The 20,918-nt window shown below is 44.8% G+C and overlaps 1 protein-coding gene across 1 annotated transcript in view; it reads left to right on the top strand.

The window, feature by feature from the left end:
* The first annotated feature begins 8,791 nt into the window (after positions 1-8,791).
* Positions 8,792-20,918, top strand: part of LOC132820995 (gamma-taxilin-like) — an 86,815-nt gene continuing 74,688 nt past the window's right edge. The window contains exon 1 of the mRNA XM_060833448.1: positions 8,792-8,854. Coding sequence (XP_060689431.1) covers positions 8,795-8,854 — 60 coding nt within the window. The 5' untranslated portion in view covers positions 8,792-8,794. The remainder of the gene's footprint in view (positions 8,855-20,918) is intronic.

Genomic DNA, 20,918 nt, shown 5'->3' with positions numbered 1-20,918 from the left:
GCTACATCACAGTGCCATAGACCCAGGTTCAATTCTAGCCTTGGACAACTGTGTGGAGTTTGCACGTTCTCCCTGTGTCTGTGCGGGTGCTCTGGTACAGTCACAAAGGTGTACACAGAAGAGGTAATACAAGACCCCCCCAAAAAAATACAAACCTTCATTTCTCAGCTACATGCTGATGCTTGGCAACATCATCTGAAAGTACAACATTAGTTTTCATATTTATGCTGACAAAACTGCTGTCCTGACCCAGTCTGGTCTGCACGCTTCTTCAGAGCCATAGCAATGCAGTTGACTCTTAACAGTCCTGTGGGTAATTAGGGATGGGCCATAAATGCTAACCTAGCCTATATCACTTGAATTAATAAAACAGCCAAATCCACTCTACCACCAACTCTTCACTCCTCAACTGTTATCAAACTGCTGATCTGAAATCGAGAGCAGGATGAGCAGAAATTTCGACCAATTAAAATATTGAGAAGTCTGAAGCCACTATTTTCTGTCCTCACTTCAAACATTATTCACTGACTCCATCATTCCTGACAACAGTCTGACACCATGGGTTCACTTGACCCCAAAATGGGCTTCTGGCCACATTTTCCTGCCATCAAAAAGATATATCTCTTTCACAGCACATCTGCACTGAAACCTCCTCATTCATGCCTTTAGATTTCACTATTAAACCACACACCTGCCTGGTCTCCCTCAATAATCTTGAAGTAATTTAATTCTGGCCTCCTGAACACCCTCAATTTAAATTGTTCTAGTGGTGATCATGCTTTCAGTTGGCTGGGCTCTGAGCACTACAATCCCCTCTATACATGTCTCCACTTCTTTGCATCACTTTCTTCCCTGAAAAATACTCCTCAAAACCTACCTCCTTCTCTCAAGCTTTTAGTAATCTAACCCAATATCTTCTTATGGGCATGATGTCAAGTTTTGCATTATATATCTCCAGTGAAGTGACTTGGTATGATTCATTATGTTGAAGACTATGTAAATCTGTGACTATTGTGACAAGCTCCTGTCACAGTCTCATAGACTAATCAAAAAGCAATTTCAATGTTGAGTCCTGAAGTTGGACAGAAATTATGCAGTCTATAAAAATGACCTCAGGCAAAAATGCTACCACTTCAACACACCACTGTGTACTCTGAGCAACATTTCTGTCTCGGGCCTGCTGCAGTGCTCCAGCAAACCTCAGTGCAAGCTGGAAAAACAGCATCTCATTTTCTGCTTGGGAAGTCACATAAGCTGTTTTCGGTACAGCCAACCCATTTTTACCGAATTATGGTCCCCATTTGCAGCTTTGCTTTCTCCTTGGCTTACCATTATCCACCCCTTTGTCTCCCAGTCTTTCTATCCCTGTGAGCCCCATCTCCACCTATTGCTTATTCCTTCACCTACCCTCCCCCTCCATCTTCAGCATATATACCTCCTTTTCCTAGCTACTAATACTTTCAAAGAAGGGTCACTGGACCTGAAACATGAACTTTACTTTCTCTCCACTGGTGCTGCCAGACCTGCTGAGTCTCTCCACAAATTTCTGTTTATGTTTCAGATTACCAACATTCGTAGTTCTTTGTTTCATTTTATTGATGAAACCTAATTGGAGGGTTTCAAATGTGGAGCAGTGGGGAAGATAGGCATGGATTGGGAGGCAGTACTTGGAGTAGTTCAGGGCTTGGCAAAGTTCCTCTTTTACATTTATAACTTGCCCAACTTGTTACATCTGCTGCCATTTACCTACATTATCCGAAAGATCTAAATGAAAAAGACACTAATTTGTCAAGACTGAAGCCTTCATGTTAGCATGCTGCAAAAATGTATGACATGGCAAGTGCCACTCATTTTAAACTTCTGATGGTGCAGAAAAGATATACAAGGATACTGCCGGGTTTAAAGGGTTTAAGCTGTAAGGAGAAGATGTATAGATTTGGGTTATTTTCCCAGGGCGTCTTACAGAGATTTATAAAATCATGAGAGGCATTGATAGGTTGAATTGCTAATGTCTTTTCCCCAAGGTAGAGGAGTCCAAAACCAGAGGGTATAGAAAAGAGGGGAAAGATATGAAAGCGACCTGAGGGGCAGCTTTTGCGTGCAAAGGGTGGTGCATGTACGGAGTGAGCTGCCAGAGGATGTGGTGATACAATTACACCATTTAAAAGGCATCTAGATGGGTTTATAAACAGGAAGGGTTTCGAGGGTTGTGGACTAAATGCTGGCAAATTGGACTAGATTTATATAGAATATCTGGTCAGCATGGATGAGTTGGACTGAAGAGTCTGTTTCTGTGCTGTACAACACTATGACTCTATATAACTCATTTTAATGTTACGTCACAGCTGCACAACTTTAAATAGGTCTATGACCTATGTTACACTTAACACTTTACATTTTTTCCATTGTTGACAGCTTTCACTGCCAGAATTGTTTACTATAAAATCACAAAGCCAGAAAATGATGAGGGTGGCTGTTTAGTCCATTTTCTTTAGCTCAGCTGACCAGCATAAACTGACAGTCTTCAGCGTATCCAGCAGTTTATTTACTGATTCTAGCTTTTTATTTTCTTCTGTTCTGTCAATAATGTACTCTGTGCTGATCACACTCTTCATCGGGTAAAACTATAACCCAAGAAATGGATACCACTTGCAATTGTTAATCTGTGCCCTGAATTAATCAAAAACTGAAAGAATGGGCAGCAATTTTACATGGTGGTCCAGGCATGTGTCCATCTGGAAGGTTCCTGTGATGCAAATATAAAATTATGCAATCTAATGGATTTCCCTATTCACTTATGTTTAATTGATATAATTATGCTTGCTTCAAGGCACGGCATAATAGATTCCAAAATGTATTCAGGCAAGGTGCATTTACCTCTTTCATTGTAGTTACTGACGGCTGGATTAAACATCAATTCTGGTTTCTATGGGGTTAGAAAGAACAGTTGAAAAGGACAAAATTGCAAGGCTGTGGTGAAAGAATAGGGGAAAGGATCTTATAGGATAACTAATACATACAAGACTATGGGCCAAGTGCTGGAAAATGTGTTTAGAATAGTTGGGTGGTTGTTTTTGATTGGCACAGAGTAACGGGTCAACTGACTTTTTTTCCATAGATCTCAATGACGTTTTCAGAGAGCAACACAGATTTAATAGGCTGATGATCCCTTTTTGCACTGGTGCATTCTATGATTCTCAATCCTCTCTGTGTCTCTGTTACTATTCCCCTTTCTCTATCACTGTCTCTGATCACTTTTATCCAAGAAAAAATATATTCTTTGCTTTCAGTATCCTGCCTTAAATCTTCTTCCTTTGAACAACTGATCAACATACATTTATTGTCAAAGTGAGATTGAAAAGCTAACTTGATGAATTGCACAATAATTTTGAGATTTAACATTGAGATTCCTGTTGACTTGGGAAACTGTGAAGGAGAGGAATTGACAGATATCTTGAGCCTATCTCAGGGATGCAAGCAACACATTAAATTGTACAATTTTTGCAATATCAAAAAAAATTAAGTATCTTAAAGCATACCTCCTCTGAAAATGTTTCATCCTAGTTCTGTGGTGTCAGCGGAGATAAACATCTCTATTCAGCAAACATTTTTAAATCATGAATGTGGTTAACAAAGTGATATTCATGAGATAATCTTTGCTTATCATGTTGATTGAGGGATAAATACAGGATAGGATGCCAGAAGTAACTCCCCTGATCTTCCATAAAATAGTTCCATGGGGTGTTTTACATCCACATGTAAAAACATATGGACCTTGGTTTAATATCTCATGCTCCTCCGACAATGCACTGTTTCTTCAGTACCGCACTAAAGCAGCAGCTTGGTTTTTTACATTCAACTCTGGAATTATATCTGTACTCAGGATCTTGTGATTCATAGATGGGAGTGCTACTGTCAGATCCACAGCTGATTTAACCTTTAGATCTTTGCATTCGAAAATGACGCATTCTGAACTGATTAAAAAACTTGCATATTTCATTCCTGATGGATTTAAATAAAACATCATGGGAAAATAAGTGTTATTGTTAATCACAACCTCTCTGAAAATGCACGAGCCTATGTCAGTATACCACAGGATCTGGAGAGCATCCACCCTTTGGCTCACAAAGAATGTAGTGATCTTTTCCAAAATAAGAACAGTCAATCAGGTCCTCTTGTTTTGCAACAGCACAACCTTCACTAAATCACCCATTATCAGTCTACAGGGCCATCTGGAGCATCTTTGACGTTCTCATGCTTTTGCTGAGACATCACCCCTTTCCTGGCTTGTCTCGGGTTTCATTACCAGTTTTCATGCTGTTTCGAGACAGATGCAAATTGTAGTGTTTCACCATCTTTACCCATGTTCTAGGCTGTCACTCTAATGATTGATGATGACACAAGACTGAGACCAATAGGTTTAAGCAAAGATAACATGGGACAGGAAGCGAATGCCAATAAGCAGAACTGAGGTAAAGATCAGTCATGATGAAAGCTTTTATTGCTTCTATAAGAATGGGAAAAGACAGATGAGTTTATAGCAGGACTGTACTTACAGCTGGAGACTGAACACCAGAAAAGGGGTTAAATACCTTCTGTTATGTTTCCAGAATCACTCATAATGCATAAGCACTCATTTGTTGCCATTTTAGCTGTGGTGAAAGAAGGGGTTGTACACTTCCTTAACTATTCTAAAGTGTTTGGCACTTAAGGTGGGATTCACATTTTGACAATGACTTAAAGTCAAGATACGTTGCAGTTGTCATTTACCTACCTTATGCCAGAAGCTCTGTGTTCAAGCCCCATCTGACAGAGGTGTACCCTGACATATCTGAACAGTTTGATTTGGTAACAATACACTTCTTAACAAGAAGGGGATGCTAGTAATGGGAGGGTTGGTGCATGATGAACGCTTGTGGCTCAGCGGTCGTGCCTCTGCCTCTAGGCCAGAAGCTTGCTGTTCAAGTCCCACCTGCCAAGTGTATCCTGACATGTCTGAACAAGATGATTTAATGAAAGAGAAACCATTGCGGTTTCAGCCATTGTGATGGTGGTTTGTGCTGCATAGCAGGGTGGTCCCTTTCGTTGGCCAGAATGTCAGGGCTCAAGACCCAACCACCCTGGAGATATCAATAAAAAATGGAGATGGAAAGACTCAGCAGTCAGGCAGCATCAGAGGAGCAGGAGACTCGACGAAATGAAGGGTTGAGATCTTTTGTTGCCTTTTCTGCTCCTCTGACGATGCCTGACCTGCCATGCTGGGACATTTTACTGACTCTGACTTCCAGTGTCTGCGCTCCATGCTGCTTTCATGTCCTGGAAATAATATTTGAACAGGTGGACTGAAGGTGTGCTTAGAGATAGATGTGAGGGAGATGGGTAAAATGTGAGGGAGATGGATAAGATGTGAGGGAGCTAGACAGATGTGCGGGAGCTGGGTATGGTGTGAGGGAGCTGGGTTAGATGCGAGGGAGATGGGGATGATGTGAGGGAGCTGGGTTAGATGCGAGGGAGCAAGGTATGATGTGAGGGAGATGGGTAAGACTTGAGGGAGCTGGGTATGATGTGAGGGAGATGGGTATGATTTGAGGGAGATGGGTTTGATGTGAGAGAGATGGGTATGATGTGAGGGAGATGGGTATGATGTGAGGGAGATGGGTATGTTGTGAGGGAGATGGATATGATGTGAGGGTGATGGGTTAGATGTGAGGGGGATGGGTTAGATGTGAGGGGGATGGGTATGATGTGAGGGAGATGGGTTGGATGTGAGGGGGATGGGTATGATGTGAGGGTGATAGGATAGATGTGAGGGGGATGGGTTAGATGTGAGGGGGATGGGTATGATGTGAGGGAGATGGGTTAGATGTGAGGGAGCTGGGTATGATGTGAGGGAGCTGGGTATGTTGTGAGGGAGATGGGTATGATGTGAGGGAGCTGGGTATGATGCGAGGGAGCTGGGTATGATGCGAGGGAGCTGGGTATGTTGCGAGGGAGCTGGGTATGTTGTGAGGGACATGGGTATGATGTGAGGGAGATGGGTATGTTGTGAGGGAGATGGGTATGATGTGAGGGAGCTGGGTATGTTGTGAGGGAGATGGGTATGTTGTGAGGGAGATGGGTATGATGTGAGGCAGCTGGGTATGTTGTGAGGGAGCTGGGTATGATGTGAGGGAGCTGGGTATGTTGTGAGGGAGATGGGTATGATGTGAGGGAGCTGGGTATGATGTGAGGGAGATGGGTATGATGTGAGGGTGATGGGTATGATGTGAGGGAGATGGGTATGATGTGAGGGAGATGGGTATGATTTGAGGGAGATGGGTTTGATGTGAGAGAGATGGGTATGTTGTGAGGGAGATGGATATGATGTGAGGGTGATGGGTAAGATGTGAGGGTGATGGGTTAGATGTGAGGGGGATGGGTTAGATGTGAGGGGGATGGGTATGATGTGAGGGAGATGGGTTAGATGTGAGGGGGATGGGTATGATGTGAGGGTGATGGGTTAGATGTGAGGGGGATGGGTATGTTGTGAGGGAGATGGGTATGATGTGAGGGAGATGGGTATGTTGTGAGGGAGATGGGTATGTTGTGAGGGAGCTGGGTATGTTGTGAGGAAGATGGGTATGATGTGAGGGGGATGGGTATGATGTGAGGGGGATGGGTATGATGTGAGGGGGATGGGTATGTTGTGAGGGAGATGGATATGATGTGAGGGAGATGGGTATGTTGTGAGGGAGATGGGTATGTTGTGAGGGAGATGGATATGATGTGAGGGAGATGGGTATGATGTGAGGGAGATGGGTATGATGTGAGGGAGCTGGGTATGATGTGAGGGAGCTGGGTATGTTGTGAGGGAGATGGGTATGATGTGAGGGAGATGGGTATGATGTGAGGGAGATGGGTTTGATGTGAGGGAGATGGGTATGATATGAGGGAGATGGGTATGATGTGAGGGAGCTGGGTATGTTGTGAGGGAGATGGGTATGATGTGAGGGAGCTGGGTATGATGTGAGGGAGCTGGGTATGTTGTGAGGGAGATGGGTATGATGTGAGGGAGATGGGTATGTTGTGAGGGTGATGGGTATGTTGTGAGGGTGATGGGTTTGATGTGAGGGTGATGGGTTAGATGTGAGGGTGATGGGTTAGATGTGAGGGTGATGGGTTAGATGTGAGGGAGCTGGGTATGATGTGAGGGTGATGGGTATGTTGTGAGGGGGATGGGTATGTTGTGAGGGAGATGGATATGATGTGAGAGAGATGGGTATGATGTGAGGGTGATGGGTATGTTGTGAGGGTGATGGGTATGTTGTGAGGGGGATGGGTATGATGTGAGGGAGATGGGTATGATGTGAGGGAGATGGGTATGATGTGAGGGTGATGGGTATGTTGTGAGGGTGATGGGTATGTTGTGAGGGAGCTGGGTATGTTGTGAGGGAGATGGGTATGTTGTGAGGGAGCTGGGTATGTTGTGAGGGAGATGGGTATGTTGTGAGGGAGATGGGTATGTTGTGAGGGAGATGGGTATGATGTGAGGGAGATGGGTATGTTGTGAGGGTGATGGGTATGATGTGAGGGAGATGGGTATGTTGTGAGGGAGATGGGTATGATGTGAGGGTGATGGGTATGATGTGAGGGTGATGGGTATGTTGTGAGGGAGATGGGTATGTTGTGAGGGAGATGGGTATGATGTGAGGGAGATGGGTATGATGTGAGGGTGATGGGTATGATGTGAGGGTGATGGGTATGTTGTGAGGGAGATGGGTATGATGTGAGGGTGATGGGTATGTTGTGAGGGAGATGGGTATGTTGTGAGGGAGATGGGTATGATGTGAGGGTGATGGGTATGTTGTGAGGGAGATGGGTATGATGTGAGGGAGCTGGGTATGTTGTGAGGGAGATGGGTATGGTGTGAGGGAGATGGGTATGATGTGAGGGAGCTGGGTATGTTGTGAGGGAGCTGGGTATGTTGTGAGGGAGATGGGTATGTTGTGAGGGTGATGGGTATGATGTGAGGGTGATGGGTATGATGTGAGGGAGCTGGGTATGTTGTGAGGGAGCTGGGTATGTTGTGAGGGAGATGGGTATGTTGTGAGGGTGATGGGTATGATGTGAGGGTGATGGGTATGATGTGAGGGAGATGGGTATGTTGTGAGGGAGATGGGTATGGTGTGAGGGAGATGGGTATGATGTGAGGGAGATGGGTATGATGTGAGGGAGCTGGGTATGTTGTGAGGGAGATGGGTATGATGTGAGGGAGATGGGTATGATGTGAGGGAGATGGGTTTGATGTGAGGGAGCTGGGTATGATGTGAGGGAGCTGGGTATGTTGTGAGGGAGATGGGTATGATGTGAGGGAGCTGGGTATGATGTGAGGGAGCTGGGTATGTTGTGAGGGAGATGGGTATGATGTGAGGGAGATGGGTATGTTGTGAGGGTGATGGGTATGTTGTGAGGGTGATGGGTTTGATGTGAGGGTGATGGGTATGTTGTGAGGGGGATGGGTATGATGTGAGGGAGATGGGTATGATGTGAGGGTGATGGGTTTGATGTGAGGGTGATGGGTATGATGTGAGGGTGATGGGTTTGATGTGAGGGTGATGGGTATGATGTGAGGGTGATGGGTTTGATGTGAGGGGGATGGGTATGATGTGAGGGTGATGGGTATGTTGTGAGGGAGCTGCATGTTGCTGCTGTTCTGCCCAGGCAGAGCCCTCCCTCTCTCTGTCACAGACGCTCTCACTCGCGGCTGTTGTCACTCCCTCCCTCCGCCCTCTCTCCAATTCACTTCCGTCACATCATGGCGACACGGGTTGTACAGGAGGCGAGCAGGCTCGATTTAACGGCGGACGACCCTGAGGTAAAGCGTGTGCGGAGGCTTAGGGCACTGCAGCTGGGGGAGAGAGCCGGGCAGGGCCTGGCTGAGGCCGGGAGGAGGAGGAGGGGGCCCGGCCCGGCCCGTACGGACACGGCAGAGGACCCGGACCCGGGCCCGGCGGCTCCACATGGAACAGACGTCAGGGAAACCGGCGGCGGGAGAGGGAGAGCCGGGGCCCGGGCCCGCAACAGCCAGGCTCCGTCCCCCTCACTCTACCCCCACCCCCGGGTCAACACCGAGACCAGGCCCCGGGACCCTTAATAGAGGGGGGGGGGGGGGGTGGGAGAGGGAGAGGTGACTTCCCGGGAGGTGAACGGATTAATTTATTAATTTATAAATAAATAAATAATGGTGGCGGTGGAAGGAACGTGAAGGAAACGGGCGCCACACGTGGACCAGGACCAGGAGAGAGAGAAGGGGGTGGGTACTGTGTGGTGGTGGGGGGGGGGGGGGCCTCACTGTCCTGGCACAGTCTGGAAACAGAACCCCTCACCCCTCACCCCCAACACTCACCCCCAACACCAACACTCACCCACCACACCCACACCCCCAACCCAATGCCCACCCTCCCACCACCCCCTCACCCCCAACCCAACACCCATCCACACCCCCAACACCCACCCACCACCCCCTCACCCGCAACCCCACACCCATCCACACCCCCAACACCAACACCCACCCACCACCCCCTCACCCCCAACTCCCACCGCCTCATCTCCCCCGCTGCCTCATCTACCATCACCCCGCCGCCTCATCTGCCCCTTTGCCCCCCACTGCCTCATCTGCCCCTTTGCCCCCCGCTGCCTCATCTGCCCCTTTGCCCCCTGCTGCCTCATCTCCCCCTTTGCCTCCCCGCTGCCTCATCTGCCCCTTTGCCCCCCACTGCCTCATCTGCCCCTTTGCCCCCCGCTGCCTCATCTGCCCCTTTGCCCCCTGCTGCCTCATCTGCCCCTTTGCCTCCCCGCTGCCTCATCTGCCCCTTTGCCCCCCACTGCCTCATCTGCCCCTTTGCCCCCCGCTGCCTCATCTGCCCCTTTGCCCCCTGCTGCCTCATCTCCCCCTTCGGCCCCTGCTGCCTCATCTCCCCCTGCGCCTCATCTCCCCCTTCGCCCCCTGCCGCCTCTACTCCCTGTCCTCACCTGCACCGTGACATCCCCTCCCCTTCACACCGACCATGCCAACACCTCCTAAGCCCCTCCCTTGCCATTCCTCACCTCCAGCCCTGTGTCATGCCCATTCCATTCCCCCAGTGGCTGTCCACCCCCTCACCAAGCCCAGCCCCTGTGCCACTCTGCTTCCCCCAGCCCCTGTGCCACTCTGCTTCCCCCAGCCCCCCTGTGCCACTCTCCTTCCCCCCCGCACCCCCCCATACCACTCTTCCCCCACCCCTACCCCAGTCGCCAGGTGCCATTCTCCCATCCTCCAAACCTTGTCACTTGGTTTCTGCCCCTGCCCCACGCGCGCGCACAAACACGCGCGCGTACACGCACACACGCGCACACACGCGTTAATGCCAAGCATGCACAAGATGCAGGTGGGGAAAAGGGGATGGGGGGGGGTGTGTCCTCTTCAAACCTGAGCAGCAATCGGGATACGGAACATTTTTTTATTCCATCTTGTCCACATGAACCACGTGTGTCTAGATTATTCATATTCAGTGTTGTATCGTTCCTAACCTGCCAAGTGTGGAAAGTAAGGTGTCTCTGTGTGTGTTTTACGTGCCTTGGTTGCTCTCGCACTCCAGGGCCTGTCACTGTGCTGCAGTTGCAGCGTGGACTAGCACATGAGCGGGATCTGCAAGTTAACACAGCAAAGCATGCTTCTGTTTTGGCGGTGGAGAGAGAGGTGGAAGCAGAAAATCACCTATTTATGCAGAAGATAAATACCACACAGAGTTTAAATTTTATACTGGGACAAAGATTGACTTTGGAAGTTGCAGTGAGGCATCAGTCTGTTCAGAGTTTTTGCCATTTGGTTGTATTCATGTTGGTATTCAAGTTAGTTTATGAAAGTATGCCTTTTTTTATAAGTTGACGCAGCAATTAAAATAGGCAAATAAAGTTTCAAATTCGTGATAGTTGCAGATGCAGTGGTGAACCATTTCCACATCCAAAGTTACTGCTGAGAGTAACTGTATTGGGCCATAAACGGTGCTGTGTGTCCAAAGATACTATTGATATTGATTTTTGCGATCTGCAGACTGTCATTGCTGTTGCTGGACCTTGTCAGTTTACATGAGAAATATCCGATGATGCCTGAGCTCCTGCAGCACAATTTCATGTATTTGAGTTGTGGAGACTCCAGTCCTGTCTGTAGTATATAGAATTGTCTTTTTGAGACAGGATGAAGATCTGGGAATTGTGGTGAATCACTGGAGGCCCGCGTTATATTTTTACAGGCCTGATCAGATGGGCTGAGGAGTGCCAAGAGGAGTTTAATCTAGATAAATGTGAGGTGTCGCATTTTGGAAAGGCAAGTCAGGGCAGGAGCTATACAATTAATGGGAATCTGAGGGGTGTTGCCAAATCAAGACCTTGGAGTGCAGGTTCATAGTTCTTTGAAAGTGGAGACGCAGATAGACAGTGAGTTTGGTACACTTGATTTTATTGGTCAGTGCATTGAGTATAGGCATTTGGAGGTGATGTTACGACTGTAAGGGACAGTGGTTAGGCCACATGTGAAATATTGTGTTCAATTCTGGTCTCCCTGCTATAGGAAAGGTGTTGTTAAACATGAAACATAAACTCTGAAGAGACTTACAAGGATGTTGCAAGGGTTGGAGGGTTCGAGCTGAATAGGCTGTGGCTATTTTCCTTGGAATGTTGAAGGCTGAGGGGTGTCCTTACAGTAGTTTATAAAATCTTGAGGGACATGATAGGGTGAATAGTCAAGGTCTTTTCCCCAGTTTAGGGGACTCCAAAACTAAAGAACTATAGGTTTAAGGTGAGAGGAGAAATCTTCAAAGGGCACCTAAGGGACACCTTTTTCTGGCAGAGGATGGTGTGTGTTTGGAATGAGCTCCCAGGGGTAGTAGTGGAGGTGGTACAATTATAGCATTTAAAAAGTTTCTGGATGGGTATCGTCCAAGTGGTGGCATATAGGACTAGATTGTTTTAGGATATCTGGTTGGCTTGGATACGTTGGACTGAAGGATCTGTATCATCCTCAGGCATTCAACTCCAGACATGCCCCAAAATGTATTAATCCACAGAGGCATTTTTGATGTATTGCATAGAACAGGTCAAAGCCTCCTAAGAATTACAGTTGCATATCTTTTAATGAAGTTTCTTATCTGCTGCCTGATTTTTTATTATAAATGTAGATTGAGCCAGTCCCTTTTTGAACCTGTCTGAGCTCAGCAATTTATGGGACTTCTCTCAACAAATCCCTGGTCTGGCCAAGGACCACTATATGTAGACACTAAGAAAAAAGCTGAGCCAGTCCCGTGCCTCTGAGCTCTGCTATGGATGTTGAAGCATGTGATGACTTAACATGGTCTGAAAACACGAGGCATTTTTTGACCCTGTGACCTTTTAATTGACCTCCAGCTCTGACAGGATTGGGAACCAACCTTGTGAATCTTCAAATAGGGGAAAAAGGGGGTGGAGAGCAAACATGTGCCCCTAAACCATTAATCTTCTAAGAGGTACTAGAGGTATATAAGTGCACTCTGAAAGGAGATTCCAATATTTTTGAATGTTTCCTTCCTTACACATCTGTTTGATAATTTGTATACTTACATGCCTGTTGAATACATGTTCCTCTTGAATAATCAACTTGGCATGTGGTCATGTCATATCATCCATGCAATAATTGGCCAAGACTTTTGTTTCTGGTGAGACGTGTAGTCAGTATTAATTAAGTAAAGCAATCTAATGTTTGAATCACAAAATTAGTAAGTAGGTGCACAAATGTTTGTGCTGGCACTGTAGCAATTGATGTTTCTGCTCATGAAACTGGATTACAAGACAACTTAAAAAAACAAAATGACGTGAACGTGTGTTCTCAATTGTGGTTCAATTCCAGAAGGACTGAGCTGTTATGTGATTTTCAGCAGAGTGTTGTAAGATTTTCCTACATATTTATATCTATAATTGTATGCATATTGTTAGGACAAGATCATGGAACAGCAATTACTGTACACTGAATCCAGCATTATGCTAATATCTGAAGTTGGTACTTTTGTTGTACAGTGGTTTGATTTTGTTTGGATGTCTAAAAATCCAAATGACTTGCATTTTGTGGATCATGTTCTGCAATAAAATAATCTTAGTGTAAAATCAATGTTTCTAGGCAAAGGCATGATTTATGTGGTTGGGAATATGAAGCAAAGCACGTTTCTGCATGGCCATGTGTAAAATGTTGATAATTCAAGAACATAACAGAATTGCCACCTTGGTTGAGTTGGTAGCACGCTCTTTATGTAGAAGATTCAGTTTTCAAGTTCCAGGACAGGAGCACACAATTAATGTAGGCATTCTACTTTTATACTGAAAGGCTACTTTGGTCAGTATCCTTGTGCTGCATTTTCAAGACACTATAATTAGAAGGTCACTTCAAGTCAAAGAAAAGAAGCTTCGCTTTGCTAATCTTCCTTTATCCACACCTTTCCTTTGGCCTCCCTCCAATTCTTCACGTACACTGTATTGTCAGTGACACAATACAGAGCGAATGTATTGTGTCTCTGATGCTGCCTGACCTGCTGTGCTTTTCCAGCATCACACACTCTACTCTGATTTCCAGAATCTGTAGTCCTCACTTTCTCTGCTTCACTGGATAGGTCAATGTATGTTGTTCAGCCTGAATTGGTTTCCATGTCAACACCTCGCTAACTCTGTTATCCTCATCTATCCTGATGCCTCCATTGCCTATTTTGTTTTGTCGGCTTCCTATTAACTAATCAAACTGAAACCATTGTTTTTGGCTTGCCCTCCATTAAAGATGCCCTCCAACGTATCTTGTCCATATCCCGCGCCTCCGCACTCAGACCCCATCCCTGCAACCGTAACAAGGACAGAACGCCCCTGGTGCTCACCTTCCTCCCTACAAACCATAAACCAAATCATCCACCGACATTTCCGCCACCTCCAAAAAGGCCCCACCACCAGAGATATATTTCCCTCCCCATCCCTTTCCGCCTTCCGCAAAGACCGTTCTCTCTGTGACTACCTGGTCAGGTCCATGCCCCCCTACAACCCACCCTCCCATCCTGGCACTTGCCCCTGCCACCGCAGGAACTGTAAAACCTGCGCCCACACCTCCTCCCTCACCTCCATCCAAGGCCCTAAAGGAGTTTTCCACTTACATCAAAGTTTTACCTGCACATCCACTAATATCATTTATTGTATCCGTTGCTCCCGATGCGGTCTTCTTTACACTGGGGAGATTGGGCGCCTCCTAGCACAGTGCTTTAGGGAACACTTCCGGGACATCCGCACCAATCAGCTACACCGCCCCGTGGCTCAACACTTCAACTCCCCCTCCCACTCTGCCGAGGACATGGAGGTCCTGGGCCTCCTTCACTGCCGCTCCCTCACCACCAGACGCCTGGAGGAAGACCGCCTCATCTTCCACCTCGGAACACTTCAACCCCAGAGCTTCAATGTGAATTTCAACAGTTTCTTCATTTCCCCTTCCCCCACCTCACCCTAGTTCCAAACTTCCAGCTCAGCACTGTCCCCATGACTTGTCCTACCTGCCTATCTCCTTTTCCACTAATCCACTCCACCCTCTCCTCCCTGACCTATCACCTTCATCCCCTCCCCCACTCATCTATTGTACTCTATGCTACTTTCTCCCCACCCCCAGTCTTCTCTAGCTTATCCCTCCACGTTTCAGGCTCACTGCCTTTATTCCTGATGAAGGGCTTTTGCCCGAAATGTCGATTTTGCTGCTCCTTGGATGCTGCCTGAACTGCTGTGTTCTTCCAGCACCACTAATCAGAATCTGGTTTCCAGCATCTGCAGTCATTGTTTTTACCTACTCCATTAAAGCTTACTGTCTTATTGATTCTGTCCTCCTTGGAATCCTATGATTGGAACTGTACAGCCTCAGGATCGTCATTGATGCTAGATTTTGCTTCCAGATCCATAACCTATCACAGATGTCACCTCACTTTTCTTTAATGGTGAGATTGCCTGTCTCTGCTTTGTTGAGTTTGTTGCTGAAATGATCATCCTTCAGATTCTCCTGCTCTAGTGCTGTCTGTCTGGCTGTCTCCCATCCTCCACAATCTTAAACTCACTCAAAACCCTGCCAACATTATAATTCACATTGCATCCTGCCTAGCCAATCATCCCTGTACTCATTTATCTATGTTAGCTGCTGGTCCACCAACATCAGGAACTTACATTACATTCTCGGATCAAGCTTTTGGTTACTGTTCCTAACATTACCTAAGGCTTAAGTATTTTGTCAGGTTACACTCTTAAAAATTCCTTGCATTCAAACCTCTATGACGATAAATTAAGTGTTCTTGTAGCGCAGTCATAATTCCCTTACATTTGAGCTAGAAGGTCTGGGTTCGTGTCCCACCTGTGCCAGAGGTCATTCAGATTGATTGATTAAATAATTATAAATGTCAACTCATGAATTCCTAGTGCCTGGAATAGTCTGTTATTGTACATTATTACTGTTCAGCCCATGATCAGAAATGGGACCAAGCCTTATACATCATTGCCTTATGCAGCATCTATACAGCTTAAATTTGACCTAGTGTCTAATTACACAGACAACCTGCAACCCTTACCTACAGCTGTTGATTCAGTCACCAGAACTCCTTGGATAGCATTCCTGGTAGGACAGGAGAATTTTCACTGTGACTATTGCCAAGAAGATGGATTGTAACTTATTGTATTCCCAGATTCTGAATATGGAATTGTATCAAATACATGTGTGATGTGAAGGTGCAGTAAAAGTATTATCCCCCAGACTCTGTATTTGTTCTCTGGTAATTAATTGTTTTTGGAGGTGAGAGTGGGATGGGGAACGAGTCTTTATTATGATAGCACGTTTGAAATTCCATAAGCTTTTAATTCACAATGTTAGCCTTTTTTTAGCCTCTGCAATAAACAATGTTGATCAGTCATAAACAGCTGGAAATGAATCCTAATTAGGGATGGGGATATGTAAATAGCCAACCAGATTAAGTTTAATTAATGGTATACTACCTTTAATTTCCACACCCTTCTATTTTTAAAGAAGATTTTCACTTGGTATATAATCCAGTATCGCTTTGATTCCTGAATCAACAGCTCCTTATTTTATGTGACAGCTTGTGTTAACTCTGTTTAAAGCTCCTATCCCTGTTAAGTGATGTGAAAACAGTCTTATACGTTCCAGTACAATAGGCACCAATCATTAAATAAATCTTGAACCCAAGAGTGTGTAAAATGAGTTAGTTTATTATTAAGTGATTGTGTTTTAATATTTTGAAAATCAAATGAGCTTTTTTAGAGTTAAAATCAGAGTTATACTTCAAACACAGTTAAATAGTAAATCTCTCAATTGGTACATTGCACAAGCTATTGTGTGTCATCAGTTTGCATGATGTCCGTGTATTTATGATCATAGAGTCAACATGAGAAGTCAACATGGAATATATTAGTCTGCAGTGTGGAGACTGTCATTAATGTTAGAATGATAGTTTCATGAGAGAAGTGGCGACCATTTGGCCCATCATGTATGCACCAACTGATTATAAAAGCAATCCAGTTAATTCCTGCCTTTACCTTTTTGTTCTGCAGATTATAGCACCTTTCTGTCCCCTGCTCACGTATCCCTTAGCAAATAGAAGTAAGTTCTTTCTATTCACTGCATCAAGATCCATCGTAATTTTTCAGGCCTCCTTTAATCTCCCTTAAAATGCCTGTTTTTGCAAGGTAAACAACTCTAACTTGTCCAGTTTTTTTCACAGCCAAAATGCTCCATTCCTTGCAAAGTCCCAATACATTTTTATAGTGCCTCTTCTCAATAATTACTTTCTGGTTGTAATGGCATGAGCAAAACAGTATGGAGTGCTTCAGCTGCTGTCAAGCCAGTGTTCTCTATAGCTCGATAAGAACCTCCCAGCTTTTATTCTGGAGACCGTGAGCAAAAAAAAGAAAGTATCCTGTATACCCTCTTGAAATCCTGAGTGACGTGTCCTGCGGCTTGAAGATATCTGTGCAAAAGTGCTTCAGGGTTCTTCTGTTCCTTTGGTTTTTGGTCCTTGTGTATTCCCATGTATTGTTTGTTCTCCCCAAGTGCATCACCCCTCAGTTCTGTGGACTGAATTCTATTTAGCACTATTCCACCCACCCGCTTAGTCTATTGGTCTCATAATTTCTCTCTCACTAACAACCATATGGCCAATTTTTGCATCCTATGAATATTTCTTAATAATGCTGCTTACATTTAAGTCCAGACCATTGCACAAACAGCCAGAAACCCAAGATTGAATCTGTGCAGGACCTCAACCAGAACTATCCCTTCAGTCACAAAAACATCCGTTGACCATAACCATGCAATTGAATCAATTTTTAATCCAACTTTCCACTTCTTTTTGCTTTTAATTTTATGACTAGTCTGTCATGCATGCTTCTTTGATGGCATCCTTGTTAAAATACTGGTTGATTACTTGTATTCTTCACTTCCTTTGTTGCATGCTTTAAAACAATACAATCAAGTTAGTCAGAGACGACCCTCTCATCAAATCCTCGCTGACTGCCTTTTAATCACCTGTGCTTCTCAAATGACAATTTATATGATAACAATTTCTTCCAGTAATTTGTTAACTCACGTGCTAAACTGGTTGGATTGTCAAACTGTTCTGTGATAACTTTTTAAACAATGACGTAACTTTTAGCAGTCCTTTGGTTTGAGGCTTGCAGCTAGAGAAGATGATGGCCAGTGTCTTCTCTATTTTTTACTTCGCCTTTCTTAGTAGCCTGGGATGCATTTCTTCCAGGTCTAGTGATTATTTTTAATTGTTTAGGGGATCCCTAATTAACCAGAGAACAGTTAAGGGTTACCCTGATTTCTGTAATTGTGGAGTCACGTGTAGGCCAGACCAGACGAAAATGACAGATTTCCTTCTGTAAAGTACATTAATGGACCTGCTGAGGCCTGCACTGGGCAGGGTAGAGGCCTGGACCAGAGATGGATGAGGAGGCTAGTACTCTGAGGCAGCCTGCTTTTGGCCTTTGAGTATTAGGAGGGCTGTTGGTATATGGGGGACACCACAGGGGGAGAGGGAGAAAGATTGCTGCGAAGAAACGAGGTAAACTTCAAAATAAAATGAATGCTTTTTAACTTTTATTTTAGTGCAGGGTCCATCGTGCAGCACCATCTTTAGACAGGTAGCTTCTTTCCATAGCTTGAGAGGGATGTCCACTTTGTTTCTGATCTTTTAACCACGTTCTACTCCATGTATTCGCTGACATTTATCCAAGGTGGCTGGATTTGTGAGGGACATCCGTTTGTCTTTGTGGGGACATATTTGATTCTTCTTGGATGCCTCCCCCACTCTGACTCAGGTTTATTTTCTAGTACCTATTTCTGATCCACTTTTGCCAAATCGCGCCTCAGCTCTGCAAAATGAGCCTTTCCCTGGTTTAAAACTTTTATTCTCTTTGTCTTCATCTTTTTCTGTAACTGCTCTGAACCTTAGTAATTTTTGATCATATGGCTAAAATGCTATCCCACTGATAACCTTTCCAACTGCCCAGATTCACTCATTAACACTAAGTCCCAATTGCCCTTTTTTTGGTTAGACATACTACATATTAATCAAAAATAGTTCTCCCGAATGCAGTTTCAGAATTCTATGCCCTCCACCTTTTATAGCTATCGCAATTTCTGTTAAGACTGTTGAAATCCCTCACTATTAATGATATTTTACTAATGTATTTTCAGCAGATAGTCTGCAGGTTTGCTGCTGTATCTCCATTTGATTGTTTGGGATCCACACAGCATAATGGATTTTTCTTTGTTCTTCAGCTCAATTCATGGATCTTCATTTAATGACCCTTCTAGCATGTCATCATTTCTCATAGCTGTGATTATTTATTTATCTAATATTTCTTTAACCTATTTCCCCCACTTTGTTCCCAATGAAAGTAGTGATCAAATGATCATGATTTGGCCATAGCAGAAACAGATCTTATGCACTGCAATGGTGAAAGCTTTTTCAGTGATCCCACATACCTGTTGCGTTGTAATCCAAAGAGGCAGGTTCTCTTGCGTAGGAAGAGACCATACAGTCACCTGAGTCTGCTCTGCCATTCATTGTGATCAGTGCTGATTGCCTGCGTCAGCTCCACTTTCCGTCCTCAAATCCCTGGATTGCCCAAGAGTGTGAAAGAACAGCTTTGATTTTGTGCATCAACTGGGTAGCCACAGCCCCCTTTGGTGAATCATTCTGAAGTTTCCCAACCCCCTGAAGAAAGTTCTCCATCCTCCATGTTGGACCCCTTATCCTGAGACTGAGAGAGTCATGTACTAAATTTCCCGGTTGGAGAAAACAGCCTCTGTGTTTACCCTTCAGTCCCCTTTGGAATGTTTCCCCCTGAACAGCCCTAAACTGGAGGGAGAATAGACCCAATTACTTGAGCCACTTATCACAGAGCATCTCTCATCCCAGCAATCAGCCGAGTGCATGTTTGCTGTGTCTCCTCCAAGGCAAATACATCCTTGGATATAGAAACCAAAACTGCACGTAACATTCTAGGTGTGACCTCACCAAAGTCCTATGCAATTGTTAGCTCAACTTCCTTGTTATTGCAGTTATTTTTAATGAACCTGCTCAGACATGTCATGATACGCCTCTGGGGCAGGTGGGATTTGAACCTGGGTATTCTGGTCAAAGGTAGTGACATTTTCTAATGTGCTGAAGAACCCTGTCCTTATCCCAACGTGAACTTGTAACTTTTTCACACTTTAAACAAATTCTGCTTTCCTGCTCTTTATTACCAAAGTGAATAACCTCTCACTCATGCTCCACATCGTGCTCCATCTGTCACCTTGTTGTCCACTTTTTTTCAACTGCTCTATCTCTAGTGCAGTCTTTTTGCTCTCCTCACAGCTTATATTCCCACTGAGCTTTGTATCATTAGCTTACGTAGATACAGGTTGTTCTGCGATAACATGCATTTTATCAAGGTGAATTAGCTGTTCCGTAACTTAAGAATTGGTGGCACTGTTTCTAAAGCGCGAACTTTAAAATGTATGTTAGCTATAACATGATTACATCACCAACACTTCAAGCACTGTTTCTAAAGTACAATTTTCTATAATACAGGGTTGCACAAGAACACAACCATTGCGTTATAGAGGTACTACCCATACATGACTCTCAACCTCTTTATTTAAGTCATGAATGTGGATTGCAAATAATGATAGGCTCAGTGCTGATTGTTGTGGCATTTCCCTAGTCAGACTTTTGACTTGAAAATGCACAAAGTATCCTCTCCTTCTATCCATTAACTAATTCTCCAAACTTGCTATTATAATGTCCCAGCTGCCTGAGTGCTTATATTTCATATTCCCTGTTTTTGTGGTGCCTTTTGAAGATAAATTGGGAGTTAACTGCAATTTGGTGGCTGTGCAGTGAGCAGAACAAAATCAAGATCACAGTTTGAGACGAGCTATGTTATGTTTTCACAGTTTCCTTGGAAGCAGCTAAGACAGAACACGTCTGGTTATTCGGTCCTATATTAAACAATTTGTTTAAGCTTATGGCTTGAAATGGAGAGTGGTTCACATGGTTCTCTAAACAACATAGTACCTGGGAAAAGATAGCACCTGAGCCATTTATGAGCTTGTGGAAAAAAATTACTGTGGTAGTTCTTTGACAACTGTAAATAATCTTTATTAAGTTTGCGGCTCAGGAAGGAAGTAGATTGATGTCGCTATCAATCAGGAATTGAAACCTGTTGCCTGCTAATTTAGCATGCAGATGTTGGGTCTTTGCTTATAATTTCAGATTTCAATTTTTGCCAGTGGGGTTTCTGGGACAGTAACCAAAATGTATGGGGCAGAGGTGGAAGCCACTCCATAGACATGGAAG

Source organism: Hemiscyllium ocellatum, chromosome 12 (genome assembly GCF_020745735.1).
Source record: "Hemiscyllium ocellatum isolate sHemOce1 chromosome 12, sHemOce1.pat.X.cur, whole genome shotgun sequence".
In the NCBI taxonomy this organism is placed as follows: Eukaryota; Metazoa; Chordata; class Chondrichthyes; order Orectolobiformes; family Hemiscylliidae; genus Hemiscyllium; species Hemiscyllium ocellatum.
The sequence above is the reverse complement of the archived record's forward strand: the minus strand, read 5'-3'. Positions and strand labels throughout refer to the sequence as shown.